General features: G+C 34.3%; 1 protein-coding gene across 1 annotated transcript in view; it reads left to right on the forward strand.

The window, feature by feature from the left end:
- Positions 1-18,468, forward strand: part of RIC-3 (RIC3 acetylcholine receptor chaperone) — a 40,445-nt gene that overhangs the window by 2,791 nt on the left and 19,186 nt on the right. The window contains 4 exon segments of the mRNA XM_074179631.1: positions 1,425-1,570; positions 13,752-13,898; positions 14,026-14,161; positions 17,945-17,965. Of these exon segments, the coding sequence (XP_074035732.1) occupies positions 1,425-1,570; positions 13,752-13,898; positions 14,026-14,161; positions 17,945-17,965 (450 nt within the window).

Consider the following 18,468-nt stretch of genomic DNA (forward strand, 5'->3'; position numbering starts at 1 on the left):
TTTTTTTGGTTCTCCAGGAAATATATATATATATATATATATATATATATATATATATATATATATATATATATATATATAATATATATATATATATATACATTAGAGCTGGAAGAAGACATTTTTTAAGTTCTAATTCAAAGCGTGGTATTCTCATTGAACCAACCTGTTTTATTGTTATGACTTGAATAAATATTTAAGATCAGAAATAAAAATGTTGACTCAAAATACATATCTAATATATATATTTGCAAATTATTTGTCTATTATTTGACATTCACCATTATATGTTAACTCCAAACGATTTTAACAGATGGCGATATCTGTTGACAGGATTGAGTAAGTAATCAATAGATGGCGCTGCTATGTTAAACCTACAAACGTGTCATACAAGCTACAATTCAATAGCATAACCACCACATGTAGGGAAACCGTCGAATCTATTTGTGTTAGCTAAAGACAAGTTAACCAAACATATTGTGCACTGATTAGTACTAAATTAAAGAGAAATTAAAAGTATTTATAGTTCAAAATAATAGATATTATTGTTAAAGATTCAAGACTATCAGCCCTACCTACCTCATTGATAAGTTTAAGTGTCACATGTTATTTACTAACAACTTTGTAATATACTCATTTGTTACAAAATTGAAGAAAAATAATAATAAATTTCAAAATTAATTCTTTTGTATTGATTTTTGCTTAATATCAACTGTACGAAAATTTTAATCAATCGTGTTCAGCGTCCTTCCCCTTCAAATCCCAATCCAGTGAATTTTTATACCAGCTTTAACGTTTCCGTCTTCGTTCGTAAATAATAATTTCATTGTACTAAGGGGTTACAGTGGTAGAAAATATGTCATGGAGGTCGCCATATTTTTTTACAAATGGCATCTATGTGAAAAAGCATGGTGGTCCCCGTGAATGATGTTCTGTTTAAAAATCTGCCTGATCTTTTTAAAATCTGTTTTTCCGTTAACCAGCTGTCGCATCTCTACGAACGACAACCATCAGAAGTCGAAACTTGTGCGAGCTAAGGATTAACCGGGTCTTACCTTTTAACGTGTGATTCCTAACACGGACTCCTACCGTTCCTCTAGTTTTGTCTTTAGATATGAACAGAAATTTAAAAAAGTAATTAGGCTCTCAAATTTTACGGAAACCGTGAAATTTTTACAAACACACTGGGAATGATAAGCCAACTCTTCTACTTCTGGAAAAAAAATAAAAAATGTCTGGGTTTTGTACAATATCTTTTTGAAAAAATCACAGAAATAAAAATTACTTGAAAACGGCGAGGAATCGGACTCCATGTTATGCGAACTTTTAGATCAGAAATGGTCCACTTGATCACCTCGTTCGGTTTGAACCATTCAAATTTTTACGAATGGGATGTCTTTGAGTTGCACTTTCTATATTTCCAGGCATTAGACAAGAAAGGCCGCCACACCTGAGGTCGGAAATGGTGCATCCTGCATTTCGGGAAAGGGGTAGAGCTATTCCACAAACTCAGCCTTCACCAAAACCATCTCCACCTTCAAGGTTGATTCCAAAAGTTGTTCCGGGAAGGGTGAGTGGTACATATGAGAATTTATTCAATTCAATGTGCATTTCAAAAAAATATAAGCTGAATGTTAAACGCTGTCATCTAAATATGATGAATTTATGATAATAATGGTAATTTATTAAGCAACAGTTGTGCAATATGTGCATATGGTTTGTCAACTGATACTAATAATGTTTATTGTCATAAGATGCAAAACGATATTGACATTGTCCAGTATACACAGCTTAATAACAAGAAGAATGTGCTAGGTATATTCTATGATTTAACTCGTGCATTTGATATGGTTAACCACAACTTACTTTTTCGTAAATTATACAGCATAGGAATTCGTGGTATACCACATGATTGGATAGTATCATATTTGACAAATCATTCTCAAGTGACAGTAATAAATAATAGCAAATCTGACTGTAAGAGTGCTGAGTTAGGAGTGCCCCAGGGACCAACTCTTTTTATAATATTTTCAAATTACATCTACGATACCTGTACCACACCAAATAGAATGATACTTTATGCTGATGACTCAAATATACTCTTAGCCCATAAAACCTTGGGAAGTCTGGTAAACTTGGGTAATTATGCATGTGATGAATTCAGTAAATACTGTAGCGACAATGACCTTGTCTGCAATATAAAGAAAACTATGTTTATCAATTTTTTACCTAAGAACGGTACTTCAAATCCAGATCTATTGAACAACATCAATATGTGTGGTGAAACTCTGGAGTACTGCCAGGATTTTTAGGAATACTCCTGGATCAAAAGCTAACATGGGAGGCACATATCGACAGTTTATGTGTAAAGGTTGGCAGTGCAAACTGTGCAATTCGGAATCTGCGAGACACTGTCTCTACAGAAGTTATAAAACTCATGTATCATGCACTGGTACAATCAAGAATACAGTATGGATTGATCTTCTGGGGTAACTCTGCATATACTGACCGCATTTTTAAGGTTCACAAAAGAGTCATTCGCTGTATGGACAAGTCTCGTCCACCGGACTCTTGTAAACCACTGTTTAAAAAATTCAACATCCTACCATTGCCGTGCTTATACATATTACAGCTAGTGTTATTTATCTATGATAATAAACACCTATATCCAAAAAACTCTGATATATATAATTACGCTACTCAGGGTGAACATACTTTATACCACCCCTACTCACGCTTGAGTGTGAGTCAAAATTCCCCAAAATACTTGGGTATTAAATGTTTCAATAAAATAACAACTTTTATAGGGATCAATAAAAGTAGAACTGTAATGAGGAATGAACTATATGATTTCTTGTTGGATAACTGCTTCTACAGTATGGATGAATTTCTTGCTTTTAGTGCTTAGATAAATGACTTAGTTTATTTTATACATGTAGTCTTCTCTTTTGAGTTTGTTCAAGATCAAACATTTTTGTTTTGCTTTTAGCGTTTTACTTTTGACTAGTCCAGTAAGTTTTCTCACGTATTTAGTCTTGTAATTATGTATGTGTGAAAATTTTAGTGATGAATAAAACTATTTCTATTTCTATATGAATTAAAACCAAACATAGTACATCTATGACTCGAGCTAAAACATAAAAATACGAGGGTGGTTAGAAAAGTTTCTGACCTCAACATGAAGATGGCAGCACTTTTAAATAAAAGCTACTGAATTTCGTTGTACGTCTGTTTTTTTGACGGGCAGTTGTTATGTTACAGTCGTTTGAGTGAGTTGTGTTTTTATGAAAATGGGCAAAATCGAGTATCGAGCTGCAATTAAATATTTGTATTTGAAAGGGAATACGCCCACGCAAATCAAAGATGAGTTGGATTCTATGTATGGGGATTCTGTACCATCATTTACCATAGTGAAAGTTTGGGCAGTTGAATTTAAACGTGGCCTCAAGAGCTTGGGTGACAATGAACTTTCGTGACGTCTAAAAACTGCAACTACCGACGAAAACATCGCCAAAATTCACAAACCAGAGAAATTATTTTTTATATTTGTTAGGTCGTAAACTACAAAGTTTACAAAAACCACCCTCGTAGATATAAATAATAATAAATAGTGTTTGACTTCAAAGTTAAAAACATTATTTACTGATAAACTGTTGTTTTACCATTGAGGAATATCTGATTTCTGATTATTTCTGGTAAATTATATCAATATTTTTTTGATTTGAGTTGTTGGAATGACGATTTTCTTAAATTTGTACATGCTTTTTAACAAGGTTAGCAAAAACCAAGTTTTTTTCCAAAAAAAAACACAGGTTTTTTGTTTAAACTAGGCTTATTTGGTTTAAACCACGTTTATTTGATACAAAATATTATAAGTCTAAATACTTCAAAAATTAATAAATTACTTATTAAAATAATAGTAATAAACAATGAAAAACATGATTAAGACAACCTTAATTTTATTTACACACACACAAAAATTAATTTAGCAAAAAACATCTTTAAACGTAATAATATTAGTGTAAAATTACAGTTCTTTTATTTATTAGAATAATTTTAAATATATTAATTTAAAAATTTAAATATCAAATTTTTATTTGTAGTTTATTGAGCTGTAGTTTTCATTATTAAAATAATATCAACAACATAGAGAGAAAAACCCAATCAAAAAAACAGTTTTTTTTCAAACCAGTTGGTTCAAACCATGGTTTCAAGCATGTTGGTTTAATCCTGCCAACCTTGCTTTTTAAACATAGCTAAATCAGTTTATTTATTTGAGATATAAAAAATTTTAATTGACAAAGCCTATTGCTTTGTTTATGAGTTTTTAAGAAGATGCTATATCGAGTGGTCCAACAAAAAGTATGCACCTTGCTTTTCTCCTTTTTTTGTAACTTAACGCAAAAATGCTTGGACAGGTCAATTTTGCTTTTGAGGGGGACACATTTTAGATGTATTTTTCTACACCCCATAGCGAGGGTGAGTAACAACCCTAAAATTTTAAATGGAAAGTGGGGTCGAGTGATATATCATTTGAAAGGGCACAAAATTCTTTCCAATGATACCTAATTTGTTGTATTTCACTCAAACATGTAGGTATTATGAAGAAAAACAACTACAACCCAGTACTTTGAAATGTGTAATTGACTTAGTCGAATCCTACTTCAACAAGTGTTGAAAATGTGACCCATTTGCTTCCATACAATAATACAGATTTTGTTCAAATCTATTCCTAACATTCTGTAGCATATCAGGTGTTATACTTCTGCACTCTGCTGTAATTCGTTAGCGAAGATCTTCTATGGACTCGTGCTGCATAGCAAAACATTCATTTTTCAAGTGTCCCCGAAGGAAAAAGTCTAAAGGCGATAAATCAGGTAACCTGGCAAGCCATTCGATGGGGCCTCTCCTTCCAATCCACCGTCCAGGAAACCGGTCATCTAAAAACTCTCTTCCCGGAGCAACATAGTGAGGAGGTGCTCCATCTTGCTGGAAATGAAGCCGATCATCATTATGATTTTTGTCATTTTCAATTATTTCTGTTATGAGAGGATCAATTGTATCTTCAAACATGTTCAGGTAGACCTCACCAGTTAAATTTCCAGGAATAAAAAGTGGCCCTACGATATGACTACCTAATATGCCACACCAGACTGATTTTTTGAGGGTACTGGGTATGGACCTCTCGGAATAAGTGTGGATTACTGTCATCCCAGTAACGGCAATTATGCCTATTCACAGCTCCATTAAAAAAAATGTACTCTCATCGGAAAAGCACGTGTTGAATGATAGGTGCGGATCATCAATTAGTAGCTGGCTCAGTTGTTCACAAAATTGCAGCCTTCAATCAGGATCATCTTCATGGAGTTCCTGTACTAATTTAATTTTGTATGGATGAAATTTATAGGCTTTTAATATCCGTATTATGGATGAACAGGAGACACCTGAGGCTGCAGCAAGCTGACGGGTACTTTGAGTATGATCCAATTCAACATGTTCCAAAACAGCGACTTCCACTGCTTCATTTCTAATCGGTTTCTGTGGCTGGTGTTTCACATTACAGACAGATCCGGTATCGACAAACTTTTGGACTAACTTTGCAACATATGAATCATTCACATTTTTCCTAGGATGACTGTTATTAAAGAGGCGAGCAGTAAGTCTAGCACAACTATTATGTTGATAATAAAGTTCAACAATTTCAACTCGTTCAGGAATGGAATAAACCATTTTTACAGTAAAGTTGAAATAATTTCAAAAGCAACCGAACTGAATCAATGAACGTTTGCCTAAATTCTTTTTGTACACTTATCTGCTGTTGTTATTTGAACCAAAAAACGCACGAGAGAAATTGAGGAATGTAGTAGTGATAAAAATGTCGTTTTTTCCGTATTTTCATTAACACCAAAAATATCGAGTAAATGTTCTTGCCTTTTTTAAAACTATTCAAGTAAATACAACAAATTAGGTATCATTAGAAAGAGAATTTTGTGCCCTTTCAAATGATATATCACTCGACCCCACTTTCTATTTAAAATTTTAGGGTTGTTACTCACCCTCGCTAGGGGGTTGAAGGCACAGGTAGAAAAATACATCTAAAATGTGTCCCCCTCAAAAGCAAAATTGACCTGTCCGAGCATTTTTGCGTTAAGTTACAAAAAAGGAGAAAAGCAAGGTGCATACTTTTCGTTGGACCACTATGTATAATGAAGCTGTTTTGGTGAGCTCAACAAAAATGCTTTGATTTCTATTATGTGTATTATTTTAATTGACTGAGCTGTTTTCATAGTTTTTTTAGATTTGATTATTGACTTTTTTCTTTGTCATCATGTAGAGTCGAAAAAATAAAAAATAAATGAACTGACTAAGGGAATTGCAAAACACACCAAATAATTTTTTGGTCAGCAGAAAATTAATTAGACAAATTATCTATGGCTATTCGATAGTGGCAAGCAAAATCTGTTTATATTGATAATCAGGAAACATCAAAATCTATTTTGTGAACTTCTTCGTAACCACAAGATACAGCTTCGTAAATACATTGCCGAGTATTTATAATAGTTATAATTGTTGGTACTAGTCCAAAACTTATTTATGTGTGGCATCGAGTCTAGTGTAACTTGGCAAAACATCCAAATATTCCAAATAATAATTTCTCTTTGAAGATACAATACAAATATTGTATTCAATATCTTTTTAATGCGAGGGGTTTTTTCTGTAAAAACACCAGAGAGGCATTAATTCATTATTACTTTCCCCCTGATTCAGTTCAAAAATTCATTGTTGTATGACAACAAAAATTTTCAATTTCAAATATATTCACAATGTGTTTGGTTGAGAATTTTTTATCATCAGCAGTATATGATATTATAGAGCAAATGAAAATTGAGCAGTTTTCAAAATATGATTAACGCTATTTCTTCATAAAATTCATAAGTTCAATTACACTGTAATGATGTAACCGATGATAATGTTGACAGGATTTCAATTTGCCACACAACGCTTTTTCATTAGTGGATCAGACATTCCAGAGTAATTAGCACTCCAATATATTCCAATTGACGTTCAAAATGTTCACCATTCTCTTCCTGACAATAATGAAGTGGGTTTACAAAATATTTCTCACATTATGAAATGTTTTGGAGGTAATTTTGTTGCAAGCACCTCTTTTTCTATCCAGGAGTTCTGAAATAAGCTTCGGTTGTGTATCATACACTTTAGATGTCATTCTCTCAAAAACATCTAGAGGCCTCATATCAGGTGATCTAGTGGGCTGTACTAAGGGACTGCGTCTGCCTGTCAACCGATTTGGTTGATTGACAAATCCAAATGAGTTTTTCGCTGATCACAACAAGTTGTTTCAAAGTGGCTAGATGAAAATTATCCAAACAGGTAGATGGACAAACATCGACCCTTAGAATGGCCTGCTAGATCACTTGATGAGATGCCCTTAGATTCTTTGTGAGGAATGGTTGTATATGTATGATATACAACTCCAGTTTATTGCATGAGAGGTGTTTTTGTAATGAAATTAATCTCAGAACATTTCATAATGTAAAAAAGAATTTGTGAACAGACTTTTTTATTGCCAGGACGTGAACAAAGAACGAACATGAAACTGCTAATTACTGAAAAATGGTTGATCCAATTTCTACAAATGAAAAAAAATTGCAGATGTAAGACCAGCAATACTGATACTTGATGAATCATCTCTTGATCTTCTTATGACTTAATTTCGAACTTGTTTGTTTTTAATTTCATCACCGAAAAGTTTGCAAATCCGTGAAATGAATGAATCTAAAAATAAACCTTACTAGACGTTTGAAAGACTATTTATAGGTGTGACCTGTGGAATTTTTCATCTTGTTTATATTACATGATCCAACACCCTTTGCTGAAAATATATTTTTGATAGCTGCATTTATTTTTTCTTTCATTCAATCAGGATATTGGTATTTTCATTGATAAAAATATTTGATGATTCCATGGAAGAGTTAATTCTCCTAATGAGTGCAGTTTGGTTCAAAAATATTTCCAATTTTGCATTTGAAAGCTTATTAGGCAGGAATTTGTTGTTTAATTCGTTCAAAAACAAATAAATACAAAAATTTGTACATAAATTTCATAGAAATCAATGATATTAATAATCATAACACCTGACAAACAAATTGTTATCAGTTAGTGATTTCAAATCTAATTTTTGACAGAAATCGAGTTATCATGATGTAATTATAATACTAAAGTCTATCCAAATCCAAGATAGAGTAAAACAAAACAAAACCGAAGCGTGATGTTCACGTGATCGCCCAGTGTCAGATGGAAAGGGCAGCGTTCATTGGAATTCGCCTTCTTGGTACGAGTTCGGTACCAGCACAGGGTTGTAATCAGTCGTTTGCGTGTTTGTGTGGCGTGCGTTATAATATATTGCGTTATAGTATATTGTTTGAAATTGTTTTCCAAGATGTCCAGTACAGACACTGTGAGCTATCCTCTGAGTCCAGCCAGGAAACGATCCATAAAAAGACATTTGAGTGTTGAGGTGAAAGAAGTGATTTTAAATGTGTTCAAGAAAGAGATGGAAGAAATTGAGACATCGACTGTCGACGAAGTCGTATCGAAAGTTTCCGATAAAATTGAAGTGTGTTGCGCTTCGATTTACAATGTTTTACAGGAATATAAACAAAATCATACATTTTCCAAACCGAATACAAATCAGAATCGTCAAACCATTATAAAATCAATAGATGATGCTGATGAACATGCAAACAGGAGGAAAGTGCATGAGTACTTTTTCAGAAATGAAATGATAGACAAAGTACTCACAGAAATAAATGAAGATGTTTTATTGCCAAGTTTTAAGCGGTCAACATTCCATAAAATATTGAAACATTTGAATTTTGTATGGAAAAAACGAGGGCGCAATAGTTTATTATTGGCTAGAGAGGAAATTGTGATATGGAGGAGAGAATATTTGACCAAAATTAAATATTATAGGGAACAACAGAGAACAATTTATTATATGGATGAAACCTGGGTTAATGCTGGTCATACTACCCCTAAAGTATGGGTCGATGAAACTGTGACCTCATCTAGGAGGGCTTTTCTAGATGGACTATCCACCGGATTAACAAATCCATCAGGTAAACTTATATTTATATTAAGACCTACCTCAATCTCAATACAAAAAAAGTAACCCGCGTATTTGTTTTATTTACTTACATACCTCTTCATAATTTCAAGTAAAGGAAAACTGCTTATTATTTGTCACATTGGCAATGAGAATGGGTTTGTTGCTGAAGGGCTGTGGTGTTTCGAGTCGGAAGAAAACTGGAGATTATCACGAAGAAATGAACGGTGAATCTTTTGAACAGTAGTTTTCCAAAGTTGTACCCCATCTGGAGGATAATGCTGTGATTGTAATGGACAATGCACCTTATCATTCATACTAAAAATTGTCAAGGAGCGCAAGCTTGAATACCAAAAATATATAGTCGATAAGATGGCAGCAGGCCAAAACAAAATTGTCCTTCGCCTGCCTCCATACCACTGCGAGCTCAATCCCATCGAGTTAATATGGGCGGATGTGAAGAATTTTGTAGCTCAGCATAACACCACGTTCAAATTTGCAGATCTCAAAGTACTTTTTGATGAGGCATAGCGGAGAAATGGGAGAAGTGTGTTCGGCATGTGATATCGGAAGTCGAGACAAAAATGTGGAAGCTTGATAACATAATAGAGGCACAAATCGAGCCATTGATAATTCAGATTGGTGAGGATGACACTACTGATGAAGAGACAAATTCATCCGGTTGAATAATTTTCATTAATATTACTTTTGATTTTACATAAAATAAAAATTATCAATAAAGAAATAATTATGTCTCTTTTCATATAATGCTTGAGTGCGCTGTGAAAAATCCAATGAAAATCTTTTTATATTACACATATTATCTGCATTTTTCCCGTTGCACTGCAAAACTTGTGCATTTCACTCGTTATTATAAAAAAGTTTTCCTAAGTATAATATAGCATTTGCGATCAACAAGATGTTGGTTCTGAATACGACCCTGGCCAATTTTTGGGATTTTCAATATCACGTGCGTACGGCATGTCAATGTTTACATCCACTCTATCTTGGATTTGAATTTGCTTTAGTCTGTTCAAAAATGAGGTGAATTTTCATTTTGCCAAAAAATATTTATTTATTTATCAATTTCTATTTTGTCCCCTTCAAAGTAATCCCCCTTGTGCCAGATTTTTTTCCAAACCTCTGAGTCTATTCGATTTTGGGAACAGAAAAATGTCGCAGAGGGTCAAATCTGGTAAATACGATGGCTGAGGCAGGATTACGGTGTTGTTTTTAGTCAAAAAATTACGAACAAGAAATATAATACTCCTTATTGACCGAACGACCATTTGGCAAGAACTCATGATCCACTACGTCACGGTAATTGAAGAAACCGGTGAGCGAAACCTTGACATTTGATCGAACTTATCTACAGGACGTGTAGGTGCTTTCAAACCTAGAATGTTTTATGACAGTTTTAAATACATATGTCCGATCTCGTCCGGAATATGGCTCCCTAATCTGGTCACCTATATACAAGGTGCATATATATCAACTCGAATCTCGTCGTCAAAGAATTTTTATGAAATACACGGCTTACAAACTGGATGGAGCTTACCCATCCCAAGGAATTGATAATAGAGTGTTGCTAAATAGATTTGCCCTCTCATCCTTAGAAAACAGAAGAATATATTATCTTCATATATAAATTGATTCATAATCTGGTAGACTGCCCAGATTTGCTATCTCAATTAGATTTTCACGTACCGAAACGAAATCTTCTTCTATTTGTCTATACCAAGAAACAATGTGTTGAAAAAATCCTCGGTTTATAACATCTGTAAAATTTACAGTAGTTTCTATTCAGAATTTGATATTTTTGTTGTTCCGTTTGGATGCTGCAAGTCTAATTAAAATCTAATTACAACCCATAAAGGTGAAATACTGTGTTTCAACTCTCTGCACACTGCCAGTTCAATTAGAACTCTACAGTATATGTTTTTGATTATTATATGACCAGTGTGAAGGTGGCCATGTGTTTGGTGAAAGAGAGGTGAGCGCGCTATTCCGCGATAGGTCGTTTTACCGCAATTATTCACATGGCTAGCCATGGAAATTTTTACATTGATAGACTCATTGCTGGAAACGAACTGATGTGATTGGAAATTATTGAAATGATGATGAAAATGCTTTTTTTTTATGAAATGAACCGCATTTTATTGAAATTGTACAAACAACTGATGATAATAATAAAAGCAGAAAAATAATTCCAGAAGGAAATTCGTTTCTAGGAATATTTCTTCTGTCAATTAATTAAATACACCCCCGACTACCCTTAATTCAATTTTCATTAGAAAAAATCATAACTCCTTGCAGAAACACATTGCTGGGAAAATTTTTCCATGAAACCATCCAATTTGGCATGCTTATTAACCCCAGAAGGGTCGCTAATTTTGTCTCACGAAAATACGCCCCCTTCTACCCTCAATTCAAATTTCATTAGAAAAAATCATTACACCTTGCAGAAATACATTGCTGGGAATATTTTTCCATAAAACCATCCAATTTGGCATGCTTATTAACCCCAGAGGGGTCACTGATTTTGTCTCACGAAAATACACCCCCTTTACCCTTAATTCAATTTTCATTAAAAAAATCATAACTCCTTGCAGAAACACATTGCTGGGAAAAATTTTCCATGAAACCTTCCAATTTGGAATGCTTATCAACCCCAGAAGGGTCGCTGATTTGGTCTCGCGAAAGAACACCCCCAACTACCCTTAATTCAATTTGCATTAAAAAAAAATCATAAATCCTTGCAAAAACACATTTCTGCGAGTATTTTTTCATGAAACCATCTAATTTCGCAAGCTTGTTAACCCCAGAGGGGTCGCTGCTTTTGTCTCACGTAAATACACCCCCCCTTCTACCCTTAATTCAATTTTCATTAAAAAAATCATAACTCCTTGCAGAAACACATTGCTGGGAAAATTTTTCCATGAAACCATCCTATTTGGCATGCTTATTAACCCCAGAAGGGTCGCTGATTTTGTCTCACGAAAATACACCCCCTTCTACCCTCAATTCAATTTTCATTAGAAATAATCATAACTCCTTGCAGAAACACATTGCTGGGAATATTTTTTCATGAAACCATCCAATTTGGCATGCTTATTAACCCCAGAGGTGTCACTGATTTTGTCTCACGAAAATACACCCCCTTACACCCTTAATTCAATTTTCATTAGAAAAAATCATAACTCTTTGCAGAAATACATTGCTGGGAATATTTTTCCATGAAACCATCCAATTTGGCATGCTTATTAACCCCAGAAGGGTCGCTGATTTTGTCTCACGAAAATACACCCCCTTCTACCCTTAATTCAATTTTTATTAAAAAAATCATAACTCCTTGCAGGAACACATTGCTGGGTAAATTTTCCATGAAACCATCCAATTTGGCATGCTTATTAACCCCAGAAGGGTCACTGATTTTGTCTCAAGAAAATACACCCCCTTTTACCCTTAATTCAATTTTCATTAGAAAAAATCATAACTTCTTGCCGAAACACATTGCTGGGAATATTTTTTTATGAAACCATCCAATTTGGCATGATTATTAACCCCAGAAGGGCCGCTGATTTAGTCTCGCGAAAATAGACCCCCTTACACCCTTAATTCAATTTTCATTAGAAAAAATCACAACTCTTTGCAGAAATACATTGCTGGGAATATTTTTCCATGAAACCATCCAATTTGGCATGCTTATTAACCCCAGAAGGGTCGCTGATTTTGTCTCACGAAAATACACCCCCTTCTACCCTTAATTCAATTTTTATTAAAAAAATCATAACTCCTTGCAGAAACACATTGCTGGGTAAATTTTTCCATGAAACCATCCAATTTTCATTAAAAAAACAATCTTACGAAATTCGATGGTATCATGAAAAAATACTCCCAGCAATGTGTTTTTGCAAGGACTTATGATTTTTTTTTAATGAAAATTGAATTAAGGGTAGTCGGGGGGTTTCTTCGCGAGACTAAATCAGCGGCCCTTCTGGGGTTAATAAGCATGCCAAATTGGATGGTTTCATGGAAATAATTTCCCAGCAATGTGTTTCTGCAAGGAGTTATGATTTTTTCTAATGAAAATTGAATTAAGGGTAGTCGGGGGTGTATTTAATTAATTGACAGAAGAAATATTCCTAGAAACGAATTTCCTTCTGGAATTATTTTTCTGCTTTTATTATTATCAGTTGTTTGTACAATTTCAATAAAATGCGGTTCATTTCATAAAAAAAAGGATTTTCATCATCATTTCAATCATTTCCAATCACATCAGTTCGTTTCCAGCAATGAGTCTATCAATGTAAAAATTTCCATAGCTAGCCATGTGAATAATTGCGGTGAAACGACCTATGGCGGAATAGCGCGCTCGCCTCTCTTTCACCCCAAACACATGGATGAAAACACATGGCCACCTTCACACTGGTTATTGTATGTATGTATCAGTGTTTGTATAATATACTATTTAGTCTACTGATTTTATATGCTATCGTTGTTTTCTATTTCACTTATATTTCTAATTTATGCCTCTCACCAACAAACTGAACATGCTCAACAGCTTAAACTGTGAACAGTCGTCCTATATACAGTATTGTTGAGTCTGTTATGTTTTTTACAGCCAGGACCGCTGCCTGGGATGAGACCAACACTGGGAGGTGCAGGGCATGTGGTTCCATCACCGAAGCAAGGAACGGGAAGTATGGGTCTTATCATGCCTATTTATACCATTGGGATTGTCATATTCTTCACATATACAGTTATGAAGGTAAAGCTGGAATCATTTTTCAACTTGTGTCTTTCTAAGTCTCCAGTAAATCTCATCATTCGAAATCTATATATTTAATTGATGAATTTTATGGATATACTTTCAAGCGGTACAATTTATTTTTCAGGTTGTTTTCAAGAAGCAACCTGAATCGCTGTATCCATCCGTAGAATCAGATCCTAACTTCAGAGCTCACGTTTTTGAACCGGAGAGGTTATATACGGCACCCAAAATAAGTAAAGATGGAACTTCTAGTAAAATAGGTAAGGAAACTAACACAAACTGTGCAGTTTCTGGTTACACAGTTGTAAAAGTTATGTGATCATTTTTATACAGGGAGTTTTTAAAGTTGGGTCACTTATTTTAACAGTTTTTAGAATTCGCCAAAAGAAGTGATATACTGAAACTCTATATAAAAGTTCCCTAATGAAAGAGTTATAGTTATAAGTATTATTGAAAAATCCATTATTGGTGATACGGATTTCACTTTAAATATTGCCTATTGCCTTACTAGATCGCTTCGTGTAGCGCACTGTAACTTCCACTTGACTATATTCTCGTGGCTAGCGTTTATACAGGGTGTCCCTGGACTTCCTCTTTTCCTCTCGGGAATGTATAGATGGGGTCAAAATATCACCAGTACTTCATATAACTTTTTTTCCTAAAATCCTTCGTTACCAAGTAACGGGCCCTCGAAGTTACAAAATGAAAAATGTTTTTCTTTGATAACTTTTCAAGTGAATATTCAAAATCATCCAAATTTTGGTAATTGACTAAACAAATGAATTCCGTCGATGAGCTTTCATGCAGGAGTCAGTTGTTTTGCTACAAAGTCAGGAACGGACTACCCCGATGGTCCACACCCCAAAACTTTGAAATGACAGAAATTTTTCAATATTTTTCAACAAATTAAGATTACTTGGACAATTTTATGAATAAAAGTACTCGTGTGGAAAGTCGATCGGAGCAACGAGTCTTGATAAAAATGTAGTTTCACTCGACGACATCAAACCCGCTCGTCCACCATTATTTGAAATGAATAATTATCAAAGCAGAAATAATAATGATAACGTTAATTCAACAACATTTATCCTGAGATGTCTACCATTATTCGAAAATATTAGTTTTTAAGGAAAATGAAATGATAGGTAAAATGTTCATAACGAATTTTTATAATGCAAACACGTTTAACTAACGAAACTCAAGAGCCTCAAGAGCAAACAGAAATGAAAAATCCGCTACAGAAACTGCTCGATATGACCACCTTCTCTCTTTATACATTTTCTTAGTCTGCGAAGACACCCTCTCTGTACTTGAAATAGCATTCCAGGGTCGTTTCGTATGGCTTCACAATGTAATGTTATTCTATTCAACAATGCATCTCTTGTGTGGATAGGTGTAGCGTAAACAAGGCTTTTTAGATGCCCCCACAGAAAGAAATCCAATGGATTTAAATCCGGAGACCGCGATGGCCATGAATATGGCCCACCTCTACCAATCCATCTATTGTGGAAAATATGGTTCAGATGATCACGCACAATCAAACTAAAATGAGGAGGAGCGCCATCATGCATAAACCACATATCTCTTCGGGTTTGCAATGGAACATGTTCCAAAAGTCCATTCAAATCGTTCTGAATGAACTCAAAATAACGTTCTCCATTCAATCGGTCCTGTAGAACGAATGGTCCTATAAGATGGTTTCCTATGATACAAGCCCAAACATTCACGTTGAATTTCCGTTGGTGTTTGGTTTGCAATATCCCATGGGGATTTTCTTCGGCCCATATATGGAGATTATGAGAGTTGATAACTCCATCTCTACTGAAACCTGCTTCATCAGTGAATAAAACTCGATTAATAAAAGTCATATCCTCTCTTTGCCTATCCATGAACCAATTGGCATATTCCAGTCGTGCTGGAAAATCTTGAGGTGTCATGGCATGTACCTTCTGGATGTGAAATGGGTGGAGCAGTTGTTCCCTAATTATTCTATGAATAGTGGACTTGGATGTATGGAACTGTTCTGATAGATTTCTGATGCTCATTGAAGGATCATCAGCGACGGCTTCCAATATATTTTCCTCCAATACAACGGTACGTACAGTCCTAGGAGCGCCCTCACCACCTCGTTTTGGCAAAACTGTACCTACAATAATATCAAAAAAAACAACGTGCTCAAATTAATTATCAATTATTACATACCTGTCTCCCTCAAGCTGCGATCGACACGCTCGAATGTTTCTCTTGACGGTACCGTTCGATTGGGAAAATGCTCGGAATACAGACGACGAGCTTCTGCAGCATTACAAAATGCTCGGAATACAGACGACGAGCTTCTGCAGCATTACAAAATGCTCGTCCATAAAATACATGCATATCTGCATATTCATTGAATGTAAACTGTTCGGCCATATCAAAAAAATTCAAAATATCCTATAGAATATTGACAATACAATGATAGTCATATGACAACGCACCACTCAACAAAACAAAATCGCATTCCAGTTTCTCATTTTTTATCAAAACTTTCTAAAAGGTTTTTTTGTCAACATCTGTGAAAGAAATGGAACATAATTATTCCCTGGATATTTTTCACCTGATCATGTGCAGCCGTTTTTGTAGTTCATTCGTTTGCTTTTTATTAGTTTATTAGTATAGTAAATATTTTTTCCGATGTGCGTTTTTTCAGCTAAATTTAGATTCGTGTTAAAGAATTTCTCCCATAAAATTATAATTATCAGTGAAACTCCTCAACAGTTTAGCTGTGAAGAAGAATTTGAAACATTCGAATGTTGAGTTTCATGAGATTCAGATAACTGATCAACACGAAACGTGATTATTCCACACGTATTATGTACATACAAAATATGGAATGAATTCGATATTTCATAGTAGAGTAGCTTGTTAGTTTAAAAACACCACGAATCTATAGAACTTGATATTTCTTTTGAAAAAATATCTGCTATCACAATTGTGACTTAAACTTCCATATAGGTACTGTACTTTTTGTTTACGACTTCATTTTAGCATACTTTGTATTATTCCTGTTATAAATGTTGTTGAATTAACGTTATCATTATTATTTCTGCTTTGATAATTATTCATTTCAAATAATGGTGGACGAGCGGGTTTGATGTCGTCGAGTAGAACTACATTTTTATCAAGACTCGTTGCTCCGATCGACTTTCCACACGAGTACTTTTATTCATAAAATTGTCCAAGTAACCTTATTTTGTTGAAAAATATTGAAAAATATCTGTCATTTCAAAGTTTTGGGGTGTGGACCATCGGGGGTAGTCCGTTCCTGACTTTGTAGCAAAACAACTGACTCCTGCATGAAAGCTCATCGACGGAATTCATTTGTTTAGTCAATTACCAAAATTTGGATGATTTTGAATATTCACTTGAAAAGTTATCAAAGAAAAACATTTTTCATTTTGTAACTTCGAGGGCCCGTAACTTGGTTACGAAGACTTTTAGGAAAAAAAGTTATATGAAGTACTGGTAATATTTTGACCCCATCTATACATTCCCGAGAGGAAAAGAGGAAGTCCAGGGACACCCTGTATATCGTAATCTAACTCTGTGGAAATTTGGCTGAAATTCCATCGAAATCGCTAGCATTATTCTAGCTGCATCTAGAGCGGCAGCAAACGTCGTACATTCGCGCGCTCTTACCTACGTCACAATTGATTTATGGCTACCAGTGGCGGCCGGCGTTATTTTTTTAGGGCATGATTTACAACAATATTTTCGAAAAAGGTTATACTCTCAATTAGATAATGGATTTTATTTTTCAATTTTTACTATGTCATGCAACTTTTATATAGGTGATTTTTCGATATATCAATTTCCTTTGACGAGTTCTACAAGCTTTTGAAATGAATTACTCAACTTTGAAACTCTGTATATTCACGTGTCACGAATGTTTTGAGGCTTTCAATAAATGTTCATAAAACTTTCCTTGACATTTTGAAACATGTTCTGTACTCTGTATTCGTGAATCAATATTTGAATTTGAATTTCTGCTACGAAATCAATAGGATGGAAGGAACGTGATACAAGTAAGTTATGTGCACTAAAATCGACACGCCACTAATGTTTCTCAGATTTTCCCTTTGCAGTAATTCCACTTCTTTCGGCAAAGTTATAAATCAGTTGTTCATTTTCATTCGATTTGACTTTCATACGTCACATTCACATTTCATCTTTTCCATTTTTGTGTTTATTAGTTCTTTGATTCAATTTGTTTTGAAAAAGATACGTTTATAAAGTTGTTTATGAAAAATTAAATGTCTAATAGCAGTTATTTGTGTTGATGAGAAGTTTGTTTGGCACTTGAGAATGTATTTTAATATTATAATGTAGATGAGAAACTTCAAGCCATGAATAAACTGACATTCCTTATTTTCATATCGGGTGGACTGAAAAGTTCGTATGCTAACACACAGATGGCGCCACTAGATGATTGTCAGTTAACACTAACCTTCAAAAGACGCGTGTACAAACACAGCTGTCGTACTATTAGTTTGTGGGATACAACATTTCGAGTGAGGCAACTTTTGTA

The sequence above is a fragment of the Leptinotarsa decemlineata genome, unplaced genomic scaffold, assembly GCF_025532065.1.
Source record: "Leptinotarsa decemlineata unplaced genomic scaffold, Ldec_3_MD MMD2_tig00026282_RagTag_RagTag, whole genome shotgun sequence".
Taxonomy (NCBI): Eukaryota; Metazoa; Arthropoda; class Insecta; order Coleoptera; family Chrysomelidae; genus Leptinotarsa; species Leptinotarsa decemlineata.